This window comes from Typopeltis vanoorti, chromosome 14, assembly GCF_054136105.1.
Source record: "Typopeltis vanoorti isolate ZY-2024b chromosome 14, IOZ_Tvanoo_1.0, whole genome shotgun sequence".
Classification (NCBI taxonomy): Eukaryota; Metazoa; Arthropoda; class Arachnida; order Uropygi; family Thelyphonidae; genus Typopeltis; species Typopeltis vanoorti.
The window spans coordinates 73,789,288-73,812,972 of NC_143562.1; the positions used below are offsets into that span (position 1 = coordinate 73,789,288).

The window sequence follows — 23,685 nt, forward strand, 5'->3', positions numbered from 1 at the left end:
AGAGGCATGTGGTGAGGTTGTGTGCAAGGATAAAAAAATCAGAACTCCCTGGTGGACACAGGAAGTTAAAGAGGCAGTGAAGGAAAAGAAGAAAGCATATCAAAAGTTCCTGGCAAATAAGTCAGCTTTTACTCTTACAGAATACAGAGACAAATGTAAGAAAGCTAAACAGTGTGTAAAACTAGCTAAGCAAAAGTCATGGGAGGACTTTGGCAAGAATATAGAAAATAAATATCAAGAAGGTGTCAAAATATTCTGGAGGTTGTTGAAGAAGCTTAGGAATGGAGCAAAAAGTGCTGTAAAAGGAGTTAGAGATGATAAAGGTGAAATGAAAACGGGAGAAAAAGATATCCTTGAAGTATGGAGTAATTACTTTGAAAAACTGCTAAATGAAACAAGCAGTGATGACAGCACAGTGATAAAAAACACTGACCAGGCATGCAGTCAGGAATACATATCCATACTTGAAGTAGAAAAAGCCATCAAAGGCTTGAAATGTGGAAAGGCAGCAGGAGTAGATGATATTCGACCAGAAATGCTGAAGTATGGTGGTATAAGAGTCTTACAGTGGCTGCACTGCATAGTTCAGAAAGCCTGGACAGAGGGACGAATTCCCGATGATTGGAGTAGAGCTCTCATAGTACCCATATATAAAAAGGGAAATAAAACTGAATGTGAGAATTACAGAGGTATTTCCCTACTGAGTGTTCCTGGCAAGATCTATGCAAGTATACTTGAGAAACGGTTGAGAAGAATTGTGGAAGGAAAGCTTGGTGAAGAACAAGCTGGATTCAGGCCAAATAGAGGCTGTCAGGATCAGATCTTCACTTTACGACAAATAGTCGAGAAAGCATGGGAATATAACAAAGATCTGTATTTAAGTTTTGTCGATTTGGAAAAGGCATATGACAAGGTGCCAAGAGAGAAGCTATTCAATACGCTGCAGTTATATGGTGTCAATGGGGCATTATATCAAGCAATACTTAGTCTTTATTTGAGTTGTGAGTCAGCAGTTAGAATTGAAGGAAGTACAGGAAGATGGTTTAATGTTAAATCTGGTGTGAGACAAGGATGTACATTATCCCCTCTGTTATTCATTATCTATATGGATCACATTATGAAGGAATGTGGTATTAAACCTGATATCAAAATTGGAGATGTTAATGTCAGCTCTTTGCTTTATGCGGATGATGTTATACTTCTAAATAAATCCGCTACAAGTCTGCAAGATTCTCTGACTAAATTGAATAGCTGTTGTAATAGATATGGTATGAAGGTCAGCAATAAAAAGACAAAGACAATGAAAATAGGCAGAATCATTGAAAATGTCAACTGTGTTGTGAATGGAGAACCTGTGGAACAAGTAAAACATTTCAGCTACTTAGGCACAATTTTTACTGAAGATGGTAAACTAAATATAGAAATAGACAACAGAATCAGCAAAGCTGGTATCGTGGGAAGTCAATTGAATAAATTCATATGGAATAAGAAAGAAATTAGTCGGAACATTAAATTAGCTGTATACAAGACTGCGTTCAAACCAATTTTAACTTATGGATCTGAGAGCTGGGTCAGAAGTAAAACACTTGACCAAAGACTAGAGACCGCAGATATGAGAGTCCTGAGAAAGATTAGAGGCGTGAACAGATGGCATCAATGGCAATATCATATTAAAAATGAATATATTGGGAAAGAACTTGACATTGTCAGCATTCAGGAATGCGTTAGCAGAGCTAATCTCAGATGGTATGGTCACTTAAATAGAATGGGAGAGGAAAGATTAGCAAAACAAGTGTTCTCTGCCAGGTTGGCAGGAAAACGACCCAGAGGAAGACCAAGATATAGGTGGATTGATACGGTACAAAGTGCCTTAGACGATAGAAATATAAGATCTGATAATGTTGGAGTCTTGACAAGTAACAGACTGATTTGGAGTAAAATTGTAGATAGGAAGTTAGTAATGATAGAAATTATCATTACTAACTTCCATTATCAGAAATATAAGATCTGATAATGTTGGAGTCTTGACAAGTAACAGACTGATTTGGAGTAAAATTGTAGATAGGAAGTTAGTAATGATGTAATTTTTTCATGTAGTACTGTCATATCCTGTACACCCCTTGAGGGTACATGGCAGGAATTTGATGATGATGATGATGATAAATGACTTTTTTGTTGGATCTCTACTAAGGAGTTTACGTAGCTCAGCTTCAACAATGCCCTTAATGTGGATAAATCCTGCAACCTCCATTATGGATTGGCTAACTCACCTTCCTCTGATAAAGACTTTATGCATCTTAGATGGAATTCAAACCAGTCTTTCCATTATGCAGATAGAATTAACTGTTCTACCAGAACATTAATTAGGTTTTAAAAAACGCAAAACGCTACTGAACCTAACCCAGAAAGAAAAAACAGGATGAAATAGTCAAAAATTAGATTGAGCTAGTTAAAATCCTACTAAAAATTTTCTATACATCAAGTACAATAAACATAACAGTGAAAATTAAATCTGAGTATGACAGATTTCTGCTCAAATCTAATCAGTGATGCTCCCAATATTTCCTATAAATGCTAAGCAAAACATCAACAAAAATGAAATCTTCTGTAAACAAGTTTTTATTTATTTTTTAAATTTGATATACATTTTACAGCCAACTCTCACTACAGCAAAATTGCAGGAATCACAGAAATACTGTAACAGTGAATAGGCTACTATTACAAATTTTCTTTAGAATAGCACTTTATGGGAATGCAGTCAGGACTTTTTGGCAGTCTGTTATATTGAGTTAGAGTCAATTGCATTATCAAAAACTTCAGTAAATACAGGATTATAACAAACTGTTTCAAATTTCGCTGAAAAATAGTAAAAGAATTTTTCCAGGATCATTTTTACATGAATTTCATTAATGTGCATTTTGGTAAGATAATACTAGTCAAGACATGTGCATATATTTAAATATAGAGATGAAGACATATGTATACCTTGACCATACTGAAAAAAATTTCAGAAAAAGGAGTTAAAAAGTTAAAATAAACACTGAAAATATGATAATAAAATAAAATAATTATATGGTAGAAGGAAATAAATTACATACCATATCCTGTTGTTATTTAAAAGCAAGCACTTTAATCTCTTCAATAAAGGAAATCCATCAAGTTTTCTGATATCATTATCTGATAAATCAATTGTGTCAAACTGATCCTATAACCAGAAAACCCCCGTAAGGAAAATGAATTAGAAAAAAGTTACAATATTTGTTAATTAACATTTATAACTCATTGTGTTTTGGAACAAAAAAAAATATTCAATGTTTTGCATACATACAAAGTAATATATGGCGTTGGTTTTTTATGGCACATCAGCAACTATGATTATATTGCACTATGTTAAAAATTTAAGATTAAAAAAAGTGTAACTTGTAAAACTTAACACTGTATACAAAATCTTTTTTTATATAAAAATTCAAGTGTATATCAATAAAATCACAAAAATATTTATGCACTGATAAATTTTAAAATTATGTAAATTAGCATGTTTTAAAATTAAAAAAAATTTTTTTTGAAGAATCTGTTAAAATCTAATTATATGAAGAGCCAACGGCTTCAAATCGGAGACATAAGTTATTTAAGTTAGAGGGATATTGCATCCAATATTGTTTCTTAGCCAAATAAGAAAGTCAAAGAGTTTCATGCCAAATATAGAAACTATATAAAGTTCGGCGATTCCAAGATAAATAGTTAAAATCTACCTGAGTGTATGATGCTCAGAGAGATTGATATAATATTGATAAAACTTAACTATGCAAGTGCTAATATATTCTTCAGATCACAATTTAAATAACTTTTTTTTTTTTTTTTTTTTACACAGTTACTTTCAATTACATAATCCAACAGTTATCCTTTATGGACAAAACTTCTGGAATTTTAGTCTCTTGCTTCATACAGAACTTTCATTCTTGAATTCATACAGCAGAAAAATGAATGCAAAATCTGCTTGCTGTATAACAACTACATAAAGTCAGCTGAATACTGAAAAACATTTTGTCTACATCCAAAGCATTTCAATAACTTAATTCACTTTCTTTATGAAAATTACAGCAAGCTCCATTGAATAAATGACTAAATCCTTAACAGTTTCATTACTTTAGACAGAATTTACTTCCTATGAAAGTCTCAGCATTCATTGAAGAAATACCTAAATCCATATCAACTGCCTCAAATCACCTGCAGACTGAGAATCCTAAATAAAAACAACACCTTCATAACTCACAAATAAACTTTACTGGGTCCATTAGAATGAAAACTAAAACTGCTTGCCTTCCATTCAGCAAAGCCAAACATGTGTACACATGGATGAACTTAGCATTAATTGGAGACCTTATCAGCAGCATCCACATCAGGCTATCAAAAATCAATGCCATCATTACTGAAGAGCTTTCAGAATCCTAAATCCAGAACTGTGTCAATTCTCTATGCCATCTTTGAAACTTCAGCAATTAAAAAAATTGAAAAAGTTAAGAAACATCATTTGAAAAACTATGACTCTCCAACAGTGAAGTGCTTCCCATTTGCAACTACATAAAGATTGCACAGTAGTTAATCTATCTTTGCAGATAAGAAGCTCAGTTTAAGATCATAATTTTACCACTGCTTCTAAAAAAAGTACCAGTTTTGAAAGGAAATGTAACTACCGTTATGGATCAAATGGATTATAACAAAAAAATGAACAACTTCTTAAAGACTCCTCTGCATAGCTAGGATACCACTAGGATACTACTAGGATTCCCACCAGGGGTGGGCTGGTAATTTTTCAACAATCATCTTGCTAAAAATAGAATTAAAAACAATAAATAAATGAAAAAACATATATGTACATACATACATAAAAGAAAAACTCCTGTGGAGAATTCTCCCTTTATGAGAATCATAACTTCCCAAAATTATAAACAAATTCCATTAACAGGAAACATAAGCTTAAGTTGCCTAGGCTGATCCTTAGAATAAACTTATTAGGTTCACAACAATTCTAGAAATGCAAAATAATTGACAGATGTCATGCATGGGAATGTCATTATACCTCAAATAGCAGCAGCCCTGGAACTTAAGAGAATGTTCGTTGAAAAATGATACCCCTGTAAAACTGCTACCAGAAATAATTCCTACACTGTCTTCCATATAGGAAAAGAGAGGGAGGGATGCACAAAATGTGTCAAAATAATTGCCCTCACTGGATTTTCTATGTCACCATATTTGACTTATGACTCGAATTCCACTAACCACTGTGCATTGAAATGTCTACCACTCTACAGTCTGTAGCCATTGTCAGCATTTAATAACAGGTTCACAAAAAACTTAAACTCAAAAAAACTTCTTGAAAACTTAACAATGAGAGCCAGTTTCAGCACACTACTAGATTCCACAAACTTCAAAAGTGTATAAATCATTAAAAAATAATTACATCATGGCCTAAAAAATTTACCAAAAAAGCTTAAACCTTATCACATCATATGGAATCCTTAAAATTCACAAATGGCCAACTATTTATCCAAAGTACTTATCCCTCCACCTCCCTTCACAGACAACTCTCTCTCATTTATTAAAAATTCTCTTCATTTTAAAACATTAATAAAACATCTAACCCTGACAAATTCTGACATCTAGGTCAGCTTTGAGATCATCTCTTTATTTACCAATATACCTTTGACAGAGACCCTTAACCTTATTAAGTCACATTTCCCCTCTGATTTCTGAATTCAGACTCACCATTTATTCTGGTTAATTGGAAAAGTACCATGTGGACAGAATTGGCATCACTGAGACAAATAATACAAAAACAAATGAGATGTTACTAAATAATAAGTATAGGATGTCATATTCAGGTAATAATGCTCAAGAAAAGAAAGGATTAGTGATAGCATTCAATACCAAACATGACAATAACCTTCTTGATTGGAAGGCAGTTTCATGTAAAGTGATGTAGGCACACTTCAAAATGGGGAGATGGACAATGAAACATATTTGTGCCTATGGTCCCATAGAATGTTATTCTAAGGAAGAAGTAGAAATATTTTTTTTGAGTATCATTAAAACAGGCACATGTCAAAAAAATTGAAAAAGTGGTCCTTTTTGGAGATATAAATGGCAGAATAGGAAATGAATCCCATCAGATATATAGGAACATTTTGGGGAAATTTGAGAAAAGGGCAAAGCTAGTAATAATGGTAAGTATTTGCTGGATTTCTGCTTAGGACATAGACTAACACTATGTTCCAACAAAGATGACATGGAGAAAAAACACATTCATTTTAGAAATTATGGACTTTACCACCATGTTATAAATAACTCTTTTAATTTCCCAACGTTTCGATCTTCATATTTAGATCATCATCGGGAACATATACAAATATACAGGACAAGCTGAGTTACATTACATACAGCAAGCTAGAGAAACAATGATTTGATCACAGGTTGTTCTACTGACATGATCTAGTGAAAAAAAAAAAATACAAATTAATTAATTATTTAGAAACTACATCTAGCTAAATTTTATTTATGATAACATGAGCAAACATAAGAAAGAATGTTTGCTCATGTTAATTTCTAAAATGAATGCTGATCACCATGCAACACTAGAAGAAAGGAGAGAAAACACAAAAAATAAAAAAAAAGTCTTATTGATTACATCATTATCAATAGTAATATCTTCATGCAGGTTCCGGATACAAGAGTGTACAGAGGATTTGAAATTGGAAGTGACAATTACTTAGTACTAAGCAGGATAAAAATGGATATCATATTGAAAAAAAAAACAGCATGTAAGAAAGTTTCAAAAAGAATTCAAGTTTAGTAGCTTGATTATACAAACATTATTGAAGAAAAAATGAAACAAACTGAAAACAAGAACCTTGGAGTCTCAATGGCAAACTCTGAAGAAGACATCAATGGTGAAGTTGTAAAGATAGAAAAATAAGAAACTCATAGTGAACACAAGAAGTTAAAGAAAAAAGCATACCAAAAGTTCCTAGCAAATAAGTCAGCAAATGCCCTAAAAGAGTTACAGAGCAAAATGTAAGAGAGTTAAGCTGCATGTAAAAGTAGCTAAACAAAAGTCATAGAAAGACTGATAAGAAAATAAATAACAGGAAGGCAGCAAAATATTCTGGAGGCTACTGAAAAGTCTTAGAAATGGTACTGTAAACGGAATCAAAGATGATAAAGGAAGGTGGCATGAAAACTGAAGATAAGGATATTTTGGATGTTTGGAGTAATTACTTTAAAAGACTTAAAAGAAACCAACAGTGACAGAAACAAAGTGGAAAATTTTCAAAAGAAATGCAAACAGGAGTACATATCAGTACTTTAAGCAGAAAAAGAAATCAAAAATTGAAATATAAAAAGACAGTTGAAGTAGATGATATTCTATCAGAAATGCTTACATATGAAGATATAATAATTTTGCAGTGGCTACACTGCATAATTCAGATGACACGATCAGAAGTTTGAATTCCAGTTGAGTGGAATAGAGCTCTAATAGTTCCCACCTATATAAAATAGAATAAAGAAGCTGAATGTGAGAATTAGAAGAATTTCTCTACTAAGTGTTCCAGGTAAGATTAATGCAAGCATACTCGGAAAGCAGTTGAGAAAGATTGTGGAAGAGAAACTTTGAGAAGAACAAGCTGGGTTCAGGCCAGACAGGTTGTCAAGATAAGCAATTTGACAAAGTGCCCAGAGAAAAAACACCACAATTATATGGAGTAAGTAGAACATACAGAACAATACATACTCTATACTTAAGTTGTGAGTCAGCAGTTAGAATTGAAGAAAATACAGGAAGATAGTTTCATTTAAAAAAAAAAAGAAAGACGTGTGGAAGGAAGACAAACAACACAAACACATACAATTCACAATTGAAAAGCAGGACACACTTCTGTTTCTAGATACACTTGTCACACGTCTTCCTTCTGGCAGTCTTTCCTTCACTGTTTATCAGAAACTGACACATACTGGCCAATATATACACAAACTCCTACTACCACCACCACCCAACACAAAAACTAGGTGTCATTAATACACTAAAAAACAGGGCTTTGAAGATTTGCTCCAATGACACTTAAAGATGAATTAACAGTTATCAGCAACACCTTCGTAAAAAATGATTACAGCCAAAATACTATCGACAAAATTCTGTACAAGCTCTCACTTAAAAACAAAAATAAACTAGGCTACAATAAAACTAAATATTCCATACATTAAAGGGATATCAGATAAAATATACTACAGAAATACAACCTTAAAGTAACCTTTAAACCTCCTGCAAAATTAAAGCACTTACTCAACTCATCCAAGGATCCACTCCCTCCGCTGCCCTACCCTGGAGTATACCATATTCGTTGCACCTGTAATTTGCCCTATATAGGGGAAACAGGATGCACAATTCCTATTAGAAGAAAGGAACATAAACGACACATTAAATATAATAACTATGGTCAAACTGGCCTTTCTGATCATGGCCTGAACACTTTACATAGAACTGACTGGAAAAGCACCTGTTGCTTACATCACACCAAAACATGGCATGAACGTAAATTTAAGGAGGCATGTGAGATTCTTATCAACCACTTTAATCTTAACAATAATGATGGTATAAAAATCCCAAGAATATGAACGGCACATATTTTACCCACATAACTTTTCTCTCTAAGAGCTAATAATTATAAATAGGACTATAGGTAATCAGGATCTTAAATCTAATATAACAATTCTCATGTTAAATTAGGACATCATTTTTGCTGTAATAAAACTACCTATAGGAAAAATTTTTTCCCTGATGCTGTCTTAAACAGAATAATTTTGATGTAGTTATTTTATTTATTTATTTTCACTAGAGGTAGGCAGTAGAATAACCATTGATCAAATCATTGTCTCTTTAGCATAGAGTGCGAAATATAATTTAGCTTGTCTCTGTATGTATGAGAGAGAGAGAGAGAGAGAGAGAGAGAGAGAGAGAGAGTGTACTCCAGATGATGACCTTAATATGAAGGTTGAAACGTTGGGAAATTACCCCAGTTATAGAGTTCATAATTTGTCTAAAATGAATGCTGATCACCATGTAACACTAAAGGAAAGGAGAAAAGAGAGGGGTTTGATGCCAAGATGGCAGGAAAGAAGCCCAGAGGAAGACCATGGTCTAGGTGAATTCATTCAGAAGTTCCTTAGGAGCAGGAAATGTCAGATATAACAATATTAAAGTGATGAGGAGTAGACTAATTTGGAGGATTTTTGTGGATAGGAGATTAATAATAATGCAAACTTAATCATGTTTTACTGTCATAGTAGGCCTGAAGTAGCATAAAGGAAAATTATACAAACAGCTAGATGTGACTACAGTGGATTCCCTTCTTTCTTCCCACTATGGAACATTTGAAAAACCAAGCATTCAACACAGCACTACAGATAAACGAATAGTTTCACTATGCTATGCAGATATGTTAGTTATTTGGCCTGATGGCCTAAACACATTGGATATTTTAGTGCATCTTAACAGCCAACATCCTAAAATAAACTTCACTATAGAAAATGTAATAATTTCCCCCCCCCCCTTTCTAGATTCACTAGTGATACAACTGCCTAATGATAATATCCTTTTCCATTTATAAAAATCCATACATACAGGAAAATATTTACATTAGCAATCACACTGGCACTCGTTCCAACAGTATGGCATCCTCAAAACACACACCAAGTCAGGGCTATTTGTACAAATGATACTGCCTTTTAAACTGAACTCAGTACCATCACAATACTTTTTTCAGCCAATAGACACAACCCAATAATTAACAACTCAAAAAAAAAAATTGAGAGGTTGATGCTAGGCATCACATTAAAAGATAAGAAGCGAAACACCTGGATAAGAAGCCAGACTCGCATCACTAACATCATTCTTCACCACAAGCGACTAAAATGGAAATGGGCGGGACATCTATCCAGAAGAGAAGATGAGTGATGGACCACCATACTAACAAACTGGAATCCTAAAGAAGGGAAATGAGGCTGAGGATGTCCTAAAAGAAGGTGGATTGATGAATTGTCAAAGTTTGTTGGGGGAAATTGGTCAACAATGGTCAAGAACAGAGAAAGGTGGAAAGAACTGGAGGAGGCCTTTGTCCAGCAGTGGACAGAAAATGGCTGAAAAGAAGAAGATACAACCTATATAAAATACTGCATGAATCCCCTGCCTCCAAATCCCTCCTACAACCAACACACAAAGTTACAGCAGAACCACCCCAAATCCCTTATATTTGAGGTGCTTCAAGAAAAGCTACTTAACAAATGTAATCTCCTTGTCACTTTCCAACAACTCATTCAGCTAGCTAACTTCACCCATCCTGCTAAGGATCAACTTCATCTTCTTACACATCCTGAAGTGTATTGTGTATTTCTTGAATAATTATTCAGCAAAATACACGTTGTGTTAATTATTTTTAAATATGTTGTGATTTATATATGTTATAAAATATGAATAATGTACATGGATATATTTAGAGCATTGCAGTGTTATGCGATTGATGCTAGGCTAGCTTACATCATAGCAGAGCAGTTAAGAAACCAAAACTAATTCCTTCAGGGCATGGAGGGCATAGCACAAGAAAATATTAAAGAAAAGTGCAAATATTATTACTTCAGTTCAGTTTTTAGTTAAGATCAGTTAAGTTTTTAGAAGTTATTTACTTCTGGAAATATCTCAATCTATCTTAAAGGGAAAATATTCAACAGTTGTATACTTCCAGTCATAACATGAAAGCAAAATGTGGACTCCGACTAAAAAATTGAACAAGTTGAGGACTATCCAGAATAAAATGGAAAGATAATTGCCTGGTATTACCATTCAAGATAGAAAATGAAATATTTGGATCAGAGTTCAAACTAAGGTCAGACATTATAACAGCCTTTAAAAGATCCAAATGGCAATGGGCAGATCATATTACAAGTAACATTCAAATATGGACAAAGTTGATATATGAATTTTATTCCAGAGATTTAAAATGGGAATACAGAAGACCAAAGAGATGTTTGGAGGGTGAGATTAAAGAGAAAGCTGGGAATCCAGTGATATAGGAAAGCTCAAGATAGAACTGAATGCTAGTACTTTGCTAGTAGGCTTTCTTATAGTAGTATCATTTCTGTCATGTTTTTCATGAGAAGTCGTATTCATTTTGTTTTCTGATTTGTACTATTGAGATTACCAGTAGATCATACTATTCAGGGATGATGAAACTCTGAGAAGATGGGACCAGTCACTCATGGGTGGTAATGTCCCCTCCAACTTTTTTTGTAACCTCCCTGCCTAGTATACTTCCTCTTTACCTCTTGATAGTGAATTTTCTTCTTGTTCTGAATTTCTAAATGATTTTTAATGGGTGGTAATGCCCCCCCCCCCCTTTTTTTGTAACCTCCTTGGCATAAATGGCTGTCTAGTATACTTCCTCTTTACTTCTTGATAGTGAATTTTCTTCTTGTTCTTGATCTTTTGAATTTCTATCAATTTTCCACTTTTGACATGCTTGAGAATGCCCTTCACAATTAGAATTTGGTTGTTTTGCATTTTCTTTATATATGCATGGCAAGCTAGCAATATGATAGTGTGCTGGCTAGCCATGTATAACAGGGTTTTTTTGTTCCTTTTGTTCTTTATTTCAGCTCTTTTTACATTCATAGTTTCCTTAATTCATTTTTATGTTATTGTTATTATTTTATTTTTCTGTTAACATCTCAGCTCTAATCAAGTCATGTTCCAAGTATACCATGTCAACCTTACCTTCAAAAAATGCAAACAGATGTCAAATTAATAATCTTTTAATATTACATTTAATATCTCTTTAATATAGTTGGATAAAAGGGACTGCTGTTACCAAAATAGCTTTGCTTTTTCTCAATTTAATAGCAAAACTTTAGGAGAATCATGATTTTTATCATATTTTAAGTATTAATGTTTATATTTATTCTTTTTTTTTTTTTTGAATGGCCATGGATTTCAGAGCTACAAATTTAATTTGGTTTACAAAAAACATTTTTTGTAAACCATTTAAAAATCACTGCTTTAACCCTGCAGAGGTCACAGCTGACCTGACAGATACAAACAAATTGTTTAATATAAATATTCTTACACATATCCAGTGTATAGCTTGGAGGTCACGAGTAGCTGTGCATGCATATATTACGAGTGATATTCCACACTGTTTATGCAGTCAGTTTTGGTTTAACACATGTTATGTAAAGGTGTATGATATTTCTTAGTAAATGATATCCGAGAGATGCCGCAACCTCCAATGTCAGTATAGTATTGGTTTAGTTGTTTTTTTTATTTACCATTGAAAATGGCTAGAAAAATATATCGAATGGATAATCCATCAGATGCTCAAGAGATTCAGCGATTTTGTTACTCGAGTCTGATGATGAGAATGATAGAGTCGGATGTGAAAGTGATATGTTATGTAAAGGTGTGTGATATTTCTTAGTAAATGATATCCGAGAGATGCCGTGACCTCCAATGTCAGTATAGTATTGGTTTAGTTGTTTTTTTTTTATTTACCATTGAAAATGGCTAGAAAAATATATCGATTGAATAATCCATCACATGCTGAAGAGATTAAGTGATTTTGTTACTCAAGTCTGATGATGAGAATGATAGAGTCGGATGTGAAAGTGATATGTTATGTAAAGGTGTGTGATATTTCTTAGTAAATAATATCCAAGAGATGCCGCGACCTCCAATGTCAGTATAGTATTGGTTTAGTTGTTTTTTTTATTTACCATTGAAAATGGCTAGAAAAATATATCGATTGGATAATCCATCAGATGCTGAAGAGATTCAGCTATTTTGTTACTCGAGTCTGATGATGAGAATGATAGATGAATGTGAAAGTGATATGTTATGTAAAGGTGTGTGATATTTCTTAGTAAATGATATCTGAGGGATGCCACGAACTCCAATGTCAGTATAGTATTGGTTTAGTTTTTTTTTTTTTTATTTACCATTGAAAATGGCTAGAAAAATATATCGATTGGATTATCCAATAGAGACTGTGAAAGGGTGCATGGTGGCCACGGAGTCAGAATGATGAACCAGGAAGGAGAGAGGGTTGTGGACTTTGCAGTAGCGTTTGATCTGGCAATTGTGAACTCGTTTTTCTTCAAGAGGGAAGAACATTTGATAACATTTAGAAGTGGTAACAACAGCTCACAAATTGACTACATTTTGACTAGAAGAAAACATCTTAAGGTTGTGACAAATTGTAAAGTAATTCCAACAGATCAAGTAGCACAACAACACTGACTGCTGTGTGCAGACTTTAAAATAAGATCGAAGATAAGAACTTCTGGTTGCCATGGGATGAAGACAATTAAGTGGTTTCGCTTAAAAGAGGAGAGTGTGAGGAATCGCTTTAAGGAGAGAGAGTGTTAGAGAGGATTTCGGATGGACTGGAAAGTGTACAAGATTGGTGGAAACATAATTCAAAAGTAATCCTGAGCTGTGCAATCGAGGTGCTTGGTGAGACATCTGGAAAGATTAGAGAGCAGAAGGAGGGTTGGTGGTGGAATAATGATGTACAAGTGGCAGTGACAGCTAAGAGGAAGGCAAAGCAGAAGTGGGATGAGTCAAGAGTGGAAGAGGACAGAGAGGTGTACAAAGAGAGAAATCAAGAAGCCAAGAGAGTTGTGGCACAGGCGAAGGCCATGGCATATCAAGATCTGTATGATCAATTAGAAACAAAGGAAGGACAGAGAAAAATTTACCAACTAGCGAAATGTAGAAATAAAGCAGCTAAGGACATCTTACATGTGAGGCAGATCAAAGATGCTGAAAGAAGAGTATTATGGAGGGATGTGGACATAAGAAACAGATGGAAAATATACTTTGAGGGACTTTTGAATGAGGAAAATGCAAGGACTCACAGAGGAGATGGGCAGCCTTCTGAGCGGATGGTGCAGAACATCAGTAGAAATGAAGTGACGGAGGCCATGAAGAGGATGAGGAATGGAAAAGCGGTGGGCCCCGACAGAATTCCAGTGGAGGCATGGAAGGCACTGGGGGACGAGGGAATTGACCTGCTGTGGGACCTGTTCATGAAAGTTTGCCAACAGGAAAATATACCCGAGGAATGGAGGGAGAGTACTCTTGTTCCCATCTACAAGGGTAAAGGGGATGCACAAGACTGTAAAAATTACAGAGGAATAAAGTTGATGTCCCACACAATGAAGATCCTAGAATTGGGTTCTTGATGGTAGATTGAGGGAGGAGGTGGAGATTGCAAAGGAACAATTTGGCTTCATGCCTGGTAGATCAACAACAGATGCTATCTTTGGGTTACGACAGATGATAGAAAAATATCGAGAGAAACAAAGGGAGCTACATCTGGTATTTATTGATCTGGAGAAAGCATACGATAGAGTGCCAAGGCAAGAAGTCTGGAGGTGTCTGAGGGAGAAGGTGCCGGAGAAATATGTCAGGTTGGTGCGGGAAATGTACAGAAATGTGAAGACAAGTGTTCGGACCTGTTTGGGACAGACAAAGTTTTCAAGTAACAGTTGGCTTGCATCAAGGGTCAGCATTAAGTCCGTTTCTGTTTAATATTGTAATGGAGGTGGTAACAGAGGAGATGAGAGAAGATGCACCTTGGACAATGTTGTATGCAGATGACATCTTGTTGTGTGTAGATTCAAGAGAAGAAGTGGAAACTAAACTGGAAAGATGGAGAAAAGTACTGGAAGAGAGAGGTATGAGACTGAGCAGAAGTAAGACAGAGTATATGTGTTGCGCAGTGGGCAGTGGCCAGGAGACAGATCTGGAGCTGGAAGGAAATGTCATCAGGAAGGTGAGAGACTTTAGATACTTAGGTTCAACAGTGGAAGAAGATGGAGTAACTGAGAAGGAAGTGGGATGCAGGATACAAGCGGGTTGGAGGAACTGGAGGGAGATGGCTGGAGTGTTATGCGATAAGAGGTTGCCGATCAATCTGAAAGGCAAAATTTATAGGACAGTAGTGAGGCCAGCTATGACATATGCTATAGAAACTGTGGCCCTGAGGAAAAATAACATCAGCAGGATGGAAGTAGCAGAGATGAGAATGCTTAGGTGGATGTGCGGTGTGACCAGAAAGGATCATCTGAGAAATGACTATGTCAGGGGAACAGTGAAAGTTACGAACTTAGGAGCGAAAATACAGGAGGCAAGGTTGAGATGGTTTGTCATGTGATGAGGAGGGAGGACGAATATGTGGGAAGAAGGGTCATGCAGATGGATGTGCAAGGAAGGCGGAAGCGTGGGTGGCCAAAGAGATGGAGGGAGCTGGTAGAAGAGGACTTGAAAATGAAGAACTTGGATGTGGTGACAGCCCAAGACAGGAAGGTGTGGAGGAGACTCATAACAAACAGTGACCCCACTTAAGTGGGAGAAGCTGTAGAAGAAGAAGAAGATGTTGAAGAGATTTAGCGATTTTGTTACTCGAGTCTGATGAGAATGATAGAGTCAGATGTGAAAGTGATATTTGATCGTCAATCGTATCTGAGAGATACCGTGAACTCCGATGTCTGTATAGTACTGGTTTAGGGGTTGTTTTTTTCTTTGTTTCTTTGTTCAATAATTCTAGATTGTAACTGAAAATAAATAAACTATGATGTATTATATTTGCAGTGTTTTTTTTTAAAGTTTTATTGCATTTTAGCACATACTAGTAATAAATGTATCTCTCAGATACACTGCAATTTTTAGGCAGCGACCTCTGCAGGATTAAAGTTTAAATTATATCAGTTTACTGAAAAAATAACAATACTATCAATCCAATGCTACTTACCAAAGTTGCACCAAGATTCTCAATGACAGGAATTTTATAACCTAAACAGAAAGAAAATAGTTTAATTTAAAATTTAACTTTCATCCAAATAATATCATTTGGATCATACAGTATTTATATAAAAATTTTCTAGTAATAAATTATAGTTTTATCTTAAAGCCTACCTCACTGCTGAAGAACACAGAAATACTGAAGAAGCAGAGGAAAAGCAATTAAATGATAGCCAACTGCCTCCAGTATTTCAAACTATTATAGAGACATCAAATGTCTCTATAATTTGTTTGGACAATGCTCAAACTGAATAAAAAGAATCATAGTTATTTCACAACTGAATACATATGTATATATAAACTTGGAAAGTTTTTATAAGTAGTGCAAGCCAAGGCAATTCCAACGCCAAGAACTGATCTTTTCTTTGAAACTTCAGAGAGTCCATGAGAACATAACTTTCTCAAAACTACACTGGTAAATTTTCGAAACTTTGAAGTTCTTTTGGCTATAATATATGAATGGATTCATAATATCCTCCCTTCCATTGTCTTACTTATGCCAAATTGAAGTATCTTGGCTCAATATTTGATTATTCACCTGCCAAGAGTTCACTTATGATGAATTTTGACATAGGAGTGCTATGGTCTATATATCTGAGAGAAGATTCTTGCTATCTTAAAGTTTCTTTATGGTAATACAAAACTGCTGTCAAGCCAGTGAAAGCTAACGATGCACTAATAAAAGATGAATACATGAGTTCCTCGTCAGAGTTTGCCTTTTAAACAGTGAAAGCAAAGGCAACTCCAATGAGGAAGGTTAAGTTTACGTAAGTTATCTGGCAAATTTTTTAAACTTTTTAAGTTTGTTTTACATCTGGCTATAAAATGTGGTTGGATCAGTAACATTCCATTTTGATAGAATAATACTGTCAAAAATTAATTATGGATTTTTTAATCAAAAACACTGCAAAAAAGAATTTTTGTAGTATTTTGGGGAAAAGTCTACATCTAGTTTCTTCATAAATATTTCTAGCTTCTGAAAAACTTTCATGAATAAGATAGAGCTGGTGCCAAAAGAAATTTTCTAAGAAATTGTACTGTGGAATAAGTTTACTCATTAGCCTTGGAAATCCTACTTTTAAACAAATGAATACAGCCTGATATACAATGCACAATCATTTTAGCTATAAAGTAATGCAAAGACTTTGGCTGTTTGTCATGTACATCCTATTATCAAAAAAAATAGCCAAAAGGCTTCATTTTGGAAACGTAAATGAACAGAAACATTAGGCATTAAAGATCCATCCTTATTTCATAGCCGAATAAATACAGAATCGTTAAAAGTTTCATAAAAGTAACCAGAGAAAATTAATCCAAAAGCACTAATAAAAGACAAACATATGGATAGGGCAACACTTACCAAGTTAAAGGCAACCCCTTTAAGTCTTTTTCAAAACTTTCGTGTTTATTTGGCTATGAAATAAGGACAGATCGTTAATATGGAGTTTACATTTCCATGGCTTGTAGTATTCATAATTAAGAAACTGTGCATTGGTAGTTGTTAGCTTGTTATCCCACCACCACCTGGCACAAAAATGGGATATCATCAAAAAAACATTAAAAGAGAAAGCCATTACTTTATCAAGTGATGATAAAATAAAAGAAACAAGGAAAGAACTTATATTAAAGACATTCTTCAAAAAAAATAGCTACATGAAAATTATTAATAACGTATTGAATAAACCACCAGGCTACAAGACAACTACAAATATGCGGTTTCTTTATCCTAGACCTAGAGAACAAAACAGCAAAAGTTCTACAAGAATATAACTTAAACATTGTTTTAGACATCTACAAAAAAATCTCCACAATGTTAAGATCACCTAAACAACCAAAACCTACGAAGAGACCAGAAGTTCATAAAATTTATTGCAACTGTGGTGTTTGTTATATTTAGCAGACAAGATGTTCTGGAGAAATCCATCAAAAAGAACATGTCAGAGATGTGAAGAAAAAAAACACGTGTATAAATCTGAATTAACCTTTCATACCACCAAATAGAACCATCAAGCCAATCAGCAAATCACAAAAATACCATCCATAGAATTTAATACATAAGTATATACACAAATTTAAAGAGGCTAGTGAGATGATACGATGTCTAACCCAGTGTAATAAAAACAAAACAAGGTCTGATATTAAATGATCTCTGGGCAGCATACGAATAAGACTAGGCTGAGACAAAATGTTATAGTCTGTAACAATGACACCCACGCTCATGATATCTCTTTCATACATTCAATGTTGGTCGGATGTTGAATTAAAAAAATGAGTTTGTTATTTAGAAATCTCCATGTTAATATAGTTCACCCACCGATTAGAGATCCTTCAACACTTCTGCTTTAGATGAAAATATGTGAACCATCATTTATAAGACGTGAGAATAGGAAAGAATAAGTGTGAGTAGAAACACTTTCATCAATGGTAAACGAATAATTAATAATCATCATTTGTGATATGTGTGTCCTATAAGTTGCTGGGTAGAGTGAATAGCACAATCCTATAAATTCTAAACATGAATAAGTGAATTTATGATGGCATAATTTAAACTTATGAAGAGAGTAATGCAGAAATAAATATACTTTGATGGAGCAGCAAACCATCTCATAAAATTTGTTGCACATGCTATGTGTATTTCTCTGGTTTGTGTATATGTCAATGTGACTGATTGACAGTAACAAAATACTTTCAGCTAACTGATAATTTTAAATGAATCAAGACATTTTGAAACATTATTTTTATAATAACTACAGGAACTTCCACTCTGTTGATAATAACAATACCCTCTAGTTGGAAAGTAATGTTCTGAATCCAAATTGGAATGCAAAGAACCTTTATAGGGACTTTTCAACTAAAGACAAGCTACTCAGTCTCAAACAGTGAACAGGATTTTCTGTCCCCAGAAATTCTGGTTTTTCATCCTGAAAGCCTAGCAAAATCAGCCAAAGAATATATGCAACCTACAAGTTCAATATAATATGAACATAGACAGCAGACTATGCAGACAGGATTAAACTCTAAGAGCATTAATTCATCCTCTTCGGTTGCAGCTACCATGAACAATAGTTTTCCAAGTACAGTCTATCAATAGCCAAGTTAAATTTCTGAAAAAATTCAGTCCACTTATGCTCTTAGTGCCTTCTACTTCCTTCTTGGCCTTCCCAGTGATATATTTCCCTTCTACTCTTCTGTTTCAGAGAATTTGAGGAAACCTTGTAGCAAGTATACATGTCTATACCATTGCAGCTGTTGTTCTTTGATTTTTGCTATTATAAGAACAGGACAGTGTAATTCTTCTCTGATCATCTGACTGGTTTTCATTGTGGTCCATGTTTTATTTTCCTCAAACACTTGTTTTCACAGCATATCCACCTTTGTTCTTCCTTTGTTTGATAACTCAAGTCTTTGCACCTTATAGTTCTTTGAAGAGATGTGTATTTTTCCAAACATTTGCAAGTTTGTTTTTTGTGGTTAATAGTTTCTTCATGTAACTTAAGTGGCTAATTATTTTTAACTTGTTAATTTATTCCATCCCACTTCAATTTTTTCTCTGTTTCAACTTATTACCAATGTTTTGGTTTTACTAAAATTTATATGCATTGCATAGTCCATGCTGTTTTTATATAGGTTTTCAATCATATACTTAAAAGTTTTCTCAGTCTGCAAATAATACCATCTCATCTGTTTATTTTATATGATGTAATTTGTCTGTTTACAAATATTCTCATGTTTTCAGGATGGATTCTTAACTGTTCCTCCAGACACAGATTTAGCAAATGCAATGAAAGTGGAGACCATATTTGTGTCAGTGATTTTCAGAAGTTAAATGCTCAAATTATATTGTTGACATGATATTTTTATAATGCTGGAGTATGACAGAGTACTTTCCCCCTTTTTGTTTTAAAATTTCTATTTCAGCTTTGACTTAAATGCTTACTCAGTCTATAAAAAAAAGCAATAAAGATCTGTTTTATTCCCCCCATATCAATTCATATAATTGTAAAAGGGTAAAAAAAGCAAATGAGATTTAGGTGAGGGTGATCTATTGTACAATAGATCTCCTTCTCCTAAATCCCATTTGCTCTTTTTTATAAATTTATAACATTTAAGAGAAGAGCAAATTCTCCTGTATAATGCTTTGCCATTTCTCTTCCACACCTCTGGAACTAATGGTACTTCACCTACCTGTTTATCTTAATCTGTTTTCATTGGTCTGATCACATATTTCTCATTTTTACCAAACTTTTTCTCATAATTTTCAATGTTAACTTTCACAAAAATGTGTTTAAAATGGTCCATCCATATTTACAAATTTTTAACTTCAATAAGATTGCCTCTTGTTTTATCCTACATTTCTCGTCATACAGATTTTTTTTTTTTTTGAAATTTCTTTATACAACTAAACATATATATTTAGCTGATATTTCTATTTTTAAAATTATACTACACTGCATACACTGTAAGGAGCTACGTATTCTGTGCTACTTAGTAGTGCTGGCTGAGATACAGCAACACACACCAGTTAATCTGGTTAAGGGTTCTCCTGAGTGAAGGATTACCACATCTCTTAAAGAAGATGACTGATAGCTAGTGCTTCTTACCAAGGTTTCTCCAATTATTGTATGTTTTATACCCACATTTTAGTGAACATGGAAACATGTGGCCAGTAGGCAGGTTAATTTTGAGGTGGAAAGCCTTAAATCTTTTCCCATTGATGGCTGTTTTGAATTAAGCTTATTTCTACTGAGGATTTCATTATCAGAATCCATATACATTTTCTTTAAAGTTTTTACAATTTAGAATGTTTTTCATTTTTTGTTAACTAGGATATATAATCAATAGTTTTCAGTTTTGTCATTAGGTGAGGTCTGAGTGTTATCTGTTAGTGTATGAAAGTGTTAGTAGTTGCCAATCCTGTTATTCAACAAAATTCAAGGACTCTCACCTCTTTCATGTCTCTCATCAATCCCAAATTTCCCCATTACTTCCATGTCCTCAAAGTACTTGCCTATTTTAATTAAAGTCTCACATTACCATTAACATGCATTTTTTATTGGTATTATCAATTTCCATTTATTGATTTTTGGGAGAAATTCCTCATGTTTATCTCCATGAAATAAATCTGTAGCATACATGCATCATCGTAATATATATATATATATAGCCTTTAATTTAGATTAATTTTGAAGAAAGTTGGGTAATTTCTTATTATTATCATTATTATTGCTCAGCCACCTCCACGAAGTCTTAAGACTCATCATAGGAGACCCAAACTATCAACACAATATCTATCAAACCTCTCCTTGAAATCATTAACAGACAAAGCACTCAAATACTAAGACAACGTTTACCATTCATTCATTCACTACTCTCCAAACGAAAAATCTAGTCCTCATGCCTTGCTAACCACATCCTCACCCAACTTCCAGGTATGACCTGTTGTTCTGCCCACTCTAGCCAAGTGCTGAAACATTTCCCCTGCATCAATCCAATAAAAGCCTTTATGTAACTTAAATGTTTCTATCATATCTCCCTCTTTTTGCCAATGAATCAATTTTTGCAATCCACAAACGCTCAATCTATCTTCAAAGGAAGCATTCCATAGCCCACTCACCATCTAAGTCACTCACCTCTGAATCCTCTCCACCACTTCCTCCATCATAGCCATGGTAACTCACATGATTATTTGTTATTGAAGAAAACACTAGCAAGCAGAGATAAAAGAGTTATCATTCCTGTCTTTTGGCATTGTCGTTTAAATTAAGTTACCTTAGCTCTCTATTTATTGCTACCCTCAAATCCATGGCTTTATCAATTTCTTAGAGTATAGTTCTCTCAATGTGATATACAGCTTTTAATCTTTGATTCCCAAAATGCATAAACTTTACACTTTTTCACATTAAACTGACATCCATTATGTTTTGCCTACTTAAATCATCCTGCAAACTTCTCTATATCACTATGATTAACTATTACTCTACCCAACTTTGCATCATCAGCAAGCAACTGAATATCTCCTTCATATTTTCTATATCATTTATGTACAAATTAAACAGTAGTGGTTCAAGTACAGAGTGCCTGTGGCACACCACTAGTCACATGCCTTCTCCAGGATTCTGCTCCTCCATATATTACTTTTTGGTATCTTTCCATCAGCTGTCCTTTTATCCGTATCACTAGCTAGTTTACTATCCATCCTGATTTGTTGCAGTTTGCATAACAGAGTTCCATTTCAGATATCCTGTCAAATGCCTTTGCAAAATCCAGCAGTATCACCATGTAGCCATTCCCTTTATCCAACTCGTTTGTCACTACTATAAAAAGTTAGTAGATTACTAAGGCATGATTGACCCTTTATAAAGCCATGCTGCCCTTTATAGAATATCATATTCTTATCCACCCATTCCTGAATTCTCTTTTTGACCAACTGTTCCAGTACTTTTACCTCCACTCCTGGGATACTAATTGGGTCTATAATTCGCTATCAGCTTTAGATCCTCCTTTATGCAAAGGAATTATTTTGGCTCTCCTTCCACTCTTGTGACTTTGCCAGAGCTGAGACAAACAGCCTAGTCAAAGGCATTGCCAGTTAACTCCACATTCTTGTAAAATGTGAGCTGATATCCCATCCACTCCCACAGCTGTATTTGCATTCAGATTCTGCAATATACTATGTACCTCCAATGCTTCAATCTGTTCTCACATCAGTTCCTGTCACCTCTGTCGTAAAAATATCTTCACTTGGATGCAAAATGATCTCTCAGTATCTCAACAATTTCATCTGCCTTTTCTGTTACCTCTCTACCATCTGCACTCATTAAAGTTATCCTTCCATAGTCATTCTTCCTTCTATATGCCACATAATGAAAAAACTCTTGGGGATTTCCTTTCACCTTTCAGCTAATTTTTTCTCATAATCTGAATTTGCCTTACTTATCATGCTGGTTACCTTTCTTGCCTGATCCTTGTACTGTATACTGAGTTAGTTGGTCACCTTTCTCCTTATATCTACCCTCTATAGAAAAAACATTTTCCTTTTTTCCAGCTCATGCTTAATGATAATACTCATTCATCTAACTCCTATCCAATTCATCCTCCTGAATTTAGCATATGGTGTTATACTGCTTTCTCCAGATACCCCTTGACAATCCCCCCATGCACTGTGAATATCCTTCTCCTGCAGATCTTTATGCCAGAGCACTGCTTCAAGCTGCCTCCTAAGTGTATCATAATCAGCTACCTTGTAGGTCCACATATATCCCTTCTTAACTAGAATTTCCACATTTTGCTACCTCCTAAGTCCAGACCACAAGATCACATTCCCCAATTGGAGGCAATGTAGCCACCTTAGTTATGGACAGGTCTTCTGATACTATAACAAGATCCAACACTCTCATATCCCAAGTCCCCTTTTGTCACATTCTGCTTCAAGTAATTATCTCTCAGTAAGTGTATAAATTCCATTTCTTTCCTGCCATATGATCTTTCCTCCTTCCAAATCTATGTCTTCAAATACTTGACTTGAACTCATTGCACATCTACTGATGCATGTCTTCACATCATCCCTGGCGTCCCCGTCTATAGTAATAACCAATTTTATATTTTGTTCTATTGGCCTCAATCTCACACTAGATTGACTCAAAAGAAACTGTCACCTGCATGACTGACTCCTACTCTTGTTAGCTGCAATTCATTTACTATCATAAGCAGTATCCCTATCCTGACCTGTCTACTCTATCCTCCCTGAAATTACTAAATCCATCATATTCTAATGCCTA

General features: G+C 34.5%; 1 protein-coding gene across 1 annotated transcript in view; it reads right to left on the minus strand.

Annotated features, from left to right (window-relative positions):
- The window catches only part of LOC150099664 (U2 small nuclear ribonucleoprotein A'-like), a 146,915-nt gene that overhangs the window by 96,315 nt on the left and 26,915 nt on the right, over window positions 1-23,685 (minus strand). Inside the window, exons 2-3 of the mRNA XM_090403676.1 lie at window positions 15,858-15,898; window positions 3,099-3,205 (exon numbers count right to left, since the gene is read on the minus strand). Coding sequence (XP_090259802.1) covers window positions 3,099-3,205; window positions 15,858-15,898 — 148 coding nt within the window. The remainder of the gene's footprint in view (window positions 1-3,098; window positions 3,206-15,857; window positions 15,899-23,685) is intronic.